This window comes from Rhodamnia argentea, chromosome 1 (genome assembly GCF_020921035.1).
Source record: "Rhodamnia argentea isolate NSW1041297 chromosome 1, ASM2092103v1, whole genome shotgun sequence".
Classification (NCBI taxonomy): Eukaryota; Viridiplantae; Streptophyta; class Magnoliopsida; order Myrtales; family Myrtaceae; genus Rhodamnia; species Rhodamnia argentea.
Window position 1 is genome coordinate 29,701,826 of NC_063150.1, and position 7,810 is coordinate 29,709,635.

The 7,810-nt window shown below is 49.5% G+C and overlaps 1 protein-coding gene across 1 annotated transcript; it reads right to left on the reverse strand.

Annotated features, from left to right (window-relative positions):
- Window positions 1-953: 953 nt before the first annotated feature.
- On the reverse strand, window positions 954-1,889 carry LOC125314836. Its single transcript, XM_048278070.1, has 2 exons — window positions 1,295-1,889; window positions 954-1,156 (listed from the first exon to the last, which is right to left on the reverse strand). The coding sequence occupies exons 1-2, from the start codon at window positions 1,887-1,889 to the stop codon at window positions 954-956; spliced, it is 798 nt and encodes a 265-aa protein (XP_048134027.1).
- Between the last annotated feature and the right edge of the window lie 5,921 nt (window positions 1,890-7,810).

Here is a 7,810-nt window from a genome sequence, read left to right on the forward strand (position 1 = left end):
TCTTGGCCAATCCATAACCGCCTCGATCTTCGATGGATCTACTTCAATTCCTTCTCCAGAAACCACGTGGCCTAGGAATGCCACACGAGCTAACCAAAACTCGCACTTGCTAAACTTCGCATAAAGGCGATGTACCCTTAAAGTTTCCAAAACTACCCTCGGATGTTGCTCGTGCTCCTCTAGGCTCTTCGAGTACACCAGAATGTCATCTATAAATACAATCACAAAGAGATCTAAGAACTCCTTGAACACCCTGTTCATCGGATCCATAAAAGCAGCAGGAGCATTCGTAAGACCAAACGGCATCACTGTGAACTCATAGTGTCCATAGCGCGTCCCGAATGCCGTTTTCGGTATATCTTCTTTCCTTATCCTCAAGCGATGGTAGCCCGTCCGTAGATCAATCTTAGAAAACACCGATGCTCCACGCAAGCGATCGAACGGATCATCAATCCTAGGCGGTGGGTATTTATTCTTTATCGTCATTTGATTCAACCGCCGGTAGTCTATACACAACCTCATAGATCCATCTTTCTTCTTGACAAACAATACTGGTGCTCCCCATGGCGGCCGACTGGGGCGGATAAATCCTTTATCCAACGGTTCTTGCATCTGCACCTTCAATTCCTTCAATTCTGACAACGCCATCCTATACGGCGCTTTAGAGATTGGCTCCGTCCCTGGAGCTAACTCTATTACAAATTCTATCGCCCTTTCCGGCGGTAAACCAGGCAGTTCTCGAGGAAAGACATCCGAAAACTGCAAAAACTACTGCGATGTTCTCAATCTTCGGTTCCTCAACCGATACATCCAATACGATCGCTAAATACCCTTGGCATCCACTTTCCAACGGACGCGTCGCTTCCAACGACGAAATCAACAAGGTTGAGGTTCCACCTCGACTCCCAACAAATTCAAAACCCATTCCATCCAACGGGTTAAACTGGATGGCCTTACGATAACAATCCACTACTGACCTTTTGTTTCATCAACCAATCCATCCCCACGATCGGATCAAAGTCATACATTTCTAGCACAATCAAGTCTATTCTACCCTCATGTCCATCTATAACCAGCCTACGGTTAGGACATCCATTTGCAGCCACTACGTTATCCTTTAAAGGTGTAGAAATCTTAAAAACAACATCCAATGGTACTACACTCAAATCAGCCAGTTTAACAAATCTATCGGCAACAAAGGAATGCGTAGCACCCGGATCAAACAAAGCATAGGCGACTTGATTATGCAAGAGGACCGTACCTGTCACGGTCGGCGAATCCTTCGCCTCCTCACGAGTGTGAGCAAACACCCTTCCTTGAGCACGGGGACGATTCTGGAAGTTTTGTGGCATGGCTCCCCTTAGTGGTCCTCTCAATTGTGGCGCTTGCATTCTCTGCTGCCTCTGCGGGCGATCCTTCACCTGATGGCCCAACCGGCCACATCCAAAGCAGGCTCCACTCCTATACGGGCACGGACCAGGTCCATGTCTCTGGTGACACTGATTACACACATCACTTTGGCGGAAAACAGGCTTATTGATCGCTCCTCTGCGATTAGGTGGGATGTGATGTACGCCTCCATACATAGGCTTCTTTCCTTGCCTCTTCTCAAATCTGTTTGATGACGTAAACCGCGACCCGGATGCGGCGGTCCTCTCGGCCAAGTCCTGCTCCACTATCAGCGCCCTCTCATAAAGGTCATCATAGTCTTGAAGATTGAACGGCGCTAGTACACTCTTAATCTCGGGCTTCAGCCCGTCCCCGAATCTTCTAGCCCTATCCTCGGGGTCCTCAATCAATCTCGGGGCATACTTAGATAATTCCGAGAACTTAGCTTCATATTGATCGACGGTCATCTGATTTCGGCGGAGGCGGAAAAACTCAGCCATCTTTCGCTCTCTAGCTGTCCTTGAGAAATACTTGTTATTAAAGGCCTCCACAAAGGTATCCCACACTGGGACCGTACCTTCTGGGAAAACTCTATCCTTGATGACTCTCCACCAAGTGCTGGCGTTACCCTCTAGTTGATAAACGGCCGGGACCACCTTATCCTCATTCAAGCATCTAAGCAAGTTGAACACTTTCTCCAACCCTTCAATCCATTGGGTGGCAGCCTCGGGGTCTCCACTTCCAGTGAACTGCGGTGGCTTCAACTTGAGAAACTGTTCCACCATCTTTTGAGCCCTACGATCCTCAACTACGGCCACGGGTGGCACATCCACCGGTGGAACTGCAGGTGGAACTATAGGTGGGGCTCCAACAGCAGCAGCGGCAGCGGTGTTTTGAGTCCTTATCTGCTGCCCTATCAACTCCCCCATAGCTCCTAAAGCTTGCATAACTTCTGCCATAGTCGGCTCTTGCCGAGCGGGACCAGCTACGGGAGGTGCGACGGGAGGTGCCGCTCCAACATTGGCGATCTCATCTACCGGCCTCACGGGCCTCCTTCGGGGTGCTCGAGGTGCTCTTCTACCGCGTCCGCTCATTATGCAGAAATGATGCGGAGTCCCGCTTACCCCAAAGCAAAACGCGGTCAGAAGGCGACCCCAAAAACTTAACACTCAAATAACAATCACATGCATAGCGATAAAAGTCCTACTAACTATACCATATCCCATCGCTCCCTTATTACTCCGGGCCAATGACCGGATGGATCGGGCTAACCTTGCTCTGATACCACCTTGGGCGGGGATGTCACGCCCCGACTCTCGAGCCTGCGACATCCCTACCAAATCGTCACGAGGTCACGAAGGATAACGTCCCAGGCGCGTTATCGACCTTTCACAATATACGCATGCGGAAACGGTTTACTCCCGGACAACATATAAACAAACGGGGATAGCATAGCGGGAAATACATACCAAGGCGGATAATCAAAAGGTAACATATACGGTCACCGGACAGCAGATGAGTCTTAACCCTACCGAGCTACAGAAATATATACATCCCCATACTTCGGGGCGGCTCACTAGACCTCAAAAGGTTACTAGGTCGGATAAGGTTAACTTCTCATCTACTCCAAAAGACTACCTTCATAACTTGGCCTTGGTATTCGTAAAGCTCCATCACTTGGGACACGAAAGTGGTTCCCACAACGGGGTGAGATATAAATCTCGGTGAATCAAGCCTAAGCTCGGTTAGGACACCGATTCACCTAAAACATCCTAACCACGAGGATTATAACACCACGATATAACCATATATCCAACAATCATATCACATGGCAATAATCATCCACATGCATACTTACCGACCTTGAGCCACACATAATGCAATGTTTGACTCCACTCAACAGCCACATCGGACAACCATCCGAACACGCATCACACTCACAAGTATGCCTTTGGACACCACACAAGTCCATTTATTAACGATGATCGCGCCCTTGGCGCCACGGTGATGAGGATCCACGCGACCGGCGTGATCGACTCTCACAATTAATGCGATCCCGCATTCTTCCGCGGGGACCGGGCTACGTTCCTTTTCCCTCTCGGCAACGGCTACTACAAGCGGTGTATCCGGTGCACCCTGCACGGCACGGCAAGTAGGCATCCCTATACGGGGCTTCGGTCCATCACAAGCTGCGACCGGCATCCGATAATCCCTTAAAACCGTACGTACCATACGGGGCATGAATTATCGTGCTTCTAGCAAGTCGTGTGATTCCATAAAAATGGTCCGGTGTGTACTATGTGTACAGTACGAACTTGCTAGGGAAACCCATCATCGTTCCGTCATATGACCATACAGCACACCCGACACATCAATCAATTTATTCTCTTTGATTTAGGCCGGATGCTCACACAAACGTGCTCAAAGACTCGGCCCCAAGGCCATTTTCATGCTAAAATATGTCTTTGATCTTGCACACGGTCATATGCATATGCAGACTACCGAATAGACACCGCAAAGATACACAGAACAATTAATTCCCAAGCGGACGCCAATTCACTCAACGAGCATCCAGGATACTCAAATCAACATTTCAACGTGGCGATCCGCCCAAACAAAGTCATCAATTCAACACGAATAAACCAATTCGATTAGGCCACATAAAGGCTCAATTTCGTGTCAAATTCATTAATTAGCCAATTTGATTTAAAATCGCCAATCGATCGCTCGTCCTTAACCTATCGCTCGCTCGCGATCAAATCACAATATACAGTCAAATTCATCTAACAACAATTAGCCACGAGACAATTCTAATTTAATCGATTATGGTCATTTACCCTAATCCGGGTTTCTAACTAATCCGACCATAATCAAATCTACCTAATTGCCCTACCGACTAGCTAACTAATTCTAGGCGCAATTAGCGCCCTAACCAAGGATTAGGGTCAACTCACCAACAATGGCGGTCGAGGTCGGGTCGGGCACGAATTTCGAGGTCGGGGCTGAAAATCACTATTCACGCGGAAAACACTGTTCACGCCGGAAATACTGTTCACCGTGGTACTGTTCCGGAGACACTGTTCACGGCCGAAAACAGTGACGAGTTCGGCGGTGAAATCGCTGCAAACGGCAGCAGCTCAGCGATTGGAGGTCCGGCGAGCGACGGAAGCTGAAAAACAGAATTAACAGAGGTAAAACAGGGGAAACCGGGCTGAGTTGGGGGGAAAACGATCTCACGGGCTGAGGCGAGGCTGGGGGAAGGCTGGGGGACTCACCTACAGGTCGAGGACGACCTTCGGGACCAGCTAGGGGCGGCGGACGGTGGCCGGAGGCGGCCGAACAGCAGCGGTGCAGAAACCAGTGCAGAAACAGAGGAAAATGAGCAGAACAGGGGAGGCTGTCCGGGGCTCAAATCGAGCTCTACAGGCGGCGATCGGCTTCCGGCGACTTCGTGGGACAACTAGAGGTGGAGGACGATGGTTTGGGGTGGTCGGCGGCCAATGGGTGCAGCTCAATCGCAGCGGAGAACGGCTGAACAGTGGCTCGGCGCAAAACAGGGGAAGCTGCGCCGAGGTGCTGTTATGGGCTGAATCGCGGCGGTCCGACGAGGTACGGGCGGCGAAACAGAGTTGAGAGGGCTGTGGGAGGGCGGAGGACAAAGACCCAATGGTTGGTGGCGGTCCGAAGCGGTGACAAAGGCGGCTAAAGCTTGGACAGCCCTCTAACTCCAAAACAGAGCACAGGGGGCGCCGGGGCTTCTGTGGGCTGCTCGCAGCGGCGAACGGCGGCCGGAGGTGGTGGGGTCGAGGTGGCAGCAAGGCGGTGGTGTGGTGGTGGTGTCGCTCGGGGCTGGTGTCGCACAAAAATGGCCAAAGGAGGAGGAAAGGGCGTTCGGTGTGCAGGGGGGAAGGTTCTCGCGCAAAGCACAGTGGGGGAGAGACAGCAGACGGGGAGAGAGAGAGAAAATCACGTGGCTTTGACTGAGGTGGCTGAGGATTGACTGAAGGTGGGGTCCACCCATCTCTTCAAATTTAATGAATTTCGTCCCATACGCATAATATCCAAGGACGAAACGGTCTTTTGATAAATCGGGACTAATCGGATTTTTGGCTCAATCGATTGGGAATAAAATTTAGATTTTCATGGGCTAATTTCGGTCCGGAAAAGTTTAGGCGCAACGAACAAAAATCCTAATTCGCGGCGACCACGATTTCGAGACCCGATCGAAATCGAACGACATTTCGGAAATTGTTCAAAATTCGCCACGTACGTCCTTTCGATCCGAAATTTAATACCAACTAAAGTTCAATAATAATCCTTTTTATTGAACTCGGTCTCTGTACCAAGGGCCTAATTTCCAGGGCGTCACGGTATAGGTAGTTGGCCCGCTCTGTTTTGGCTCGAGAGCTGTTTCATAGCATTTATCCGTTACCTTGCTTGATTTCTGGCTGATGTCGAAATATCGGCGGTGATCACACGGAAATTTCCGCGGTTGTGATGTCACATGGCCATCTTGACGATGGGATAATACCAAGGAGAACATAACTCGAATCAAAGTGCTTTTCCATGTTAGGACAGCACAATTTGCCTTAACGACCAAGATTAACAAAGATGAAAGAGATTCCTTGCTTAGATTTTCACAGAAAATTCAAGATTTGCGAAACTTATTTTTGAAATATGATTGATTATATCGCTTAGAAAAATTAGCCAAGAGAAAATGATTTCATCATTGACAACATTTTATGCCTACATATTTTCCAAGGTGATGAAAACATTTTTTATTTATTCATTTTAAGCGATACAACCAATCATTTTTCAAAAAGTATTTTCAAATCTTGAGTTTTTCGTGAAACAATACAACATAATTCATTGCCGTAGCTAGTGTATTTCGACAAGTTTTGTGACGTCCCGGAATTTCGACGTACGTAAGAAAAATGGATTCGATGAATTTTAGTCTTGAATTCTAGCTTGGTAATTAAATTGGATTTTTGAGGATTTAGGAGACAATATTTGATTTATTTTAAGATCTCGGTCAGAGAAAGTCGACTTAGGATAGTCGAGCCGTCACGTTGTAGTACCGAGACCCTTCTCTCTTGAACCTAACCTCAACCGAGCCCTAGAAGTGAAAATCCAAATTTGCCCTCGGTTTTTAGTACTAGTATATTAATTTTACCGGCTAGCCGAATTACCAGACTACCCTTAGATATTATGCACTAGAAGACAAAAATATTTCAAATTTGACTTTGACCCATAGGACCCACCTTCCCCTTTATGCGATTTCGGCTGCCCCCCATCCCATCGACTCTCTCTCTCTCTCTCTCTCTCCCATGACACCCCCTTCTCTTTCTTCTTCTTCTTCTTCTTCCTTTGTTTTTTCCGTTGGTCAGGCCCCCTACTAAACCCGACGCCATCACCACCCACACCAGCCGCCTCCCTCTCGGCCCTCACCCCCCACCTACCTCTCGGCCCCTCTGTTCGCCTCCCAGCTACCACCGGCCGCCGAGCTCACCGGCCTCTTGCGGTACCACCACCCCCCTTCGTCATCGCCCGCGAGCCCAATCGAACTCAAGAGCTGCGAGATCCACGTAGCCCAGTACTAACCCTCGAGCCTCTACCGTTATCCAACCCTTTCGCCCATCGCTGCCTAGCCGCGAACCACCTCGTTGCCCCGCGAGCTCCACTAGCCCGAGCCCAAGCTCCATCACCCTCTACCTCGTTCATGGGACCCGAGCTGGCCAAGATCTACGCGAACCCGAGTGACCGCCACCCATGACCCCCACCATGCTTGAGCCTCGGCCGCAACCCCGGCTACCGTCGGCCTTACTCGTAAGACCTACTCGCTGGTCGCCGCCAAGGCCCGTAACCCACATGTTACGTGATCCGGACCCACGAGCTATCACCCCCGCTATCGTAAACCCATTAGCCGCCTTGGACCCATGAGTCACCCGCTGTATCGAGCCCGACCCGATACCCAAGACCCTCTAACCCGAACAAAACCTTCAAGTCGCCTTGACCCGAAGCCAACCCAAACCGTTGCCTCTTCGTTTCCGTGCTGCCGCAAGCTTTGCTCGACGCCCGACGCTCGCGAACCCCGTCGTTGTCGTGGTCGTCATCAACGCGCTCAAGTCGTCACCGAACATCATTAAGTAGTGAGTTAACCCTTAACTCTCGGTTATGATGTTAATTATATTTAGGGATAGAATAGTTATCGTTAATCGTGGATTAATTAGTAATTGTGATCAGTTTAGATTAATAAATCTGGTTAGGTTAAATGACCACAATTAGCTAAGTTGGACTATGGCTAGTTGATGTTAGGCTGGATTGATTGAGTGGTTGCGGTTGCTTGATCGCGAGCGAGTGATAGGTTAGAACCGAGTAGGCGATCGATTGTCAAATGTCTTTGGCTTATGTCGGCTCGACC

Excerpts from the sequence above, each read along its gene's own strand:
- LOC125314836 (XM_048278070.1), bottom strand. The coding sequence starts at position 1,889 with ATGGCTGAGTTTTTCCGCCTCCGCCGAAATCAGATGACCGTCGATCAA. Across the intron at positions 1,157-1,294 it reads AAGGGTGTTTGCTCACACTC|TACCATTGGATGTTGTTTTT; the intron begins GTGAGGAGGCGA and ends ATTTGAGTGTAG.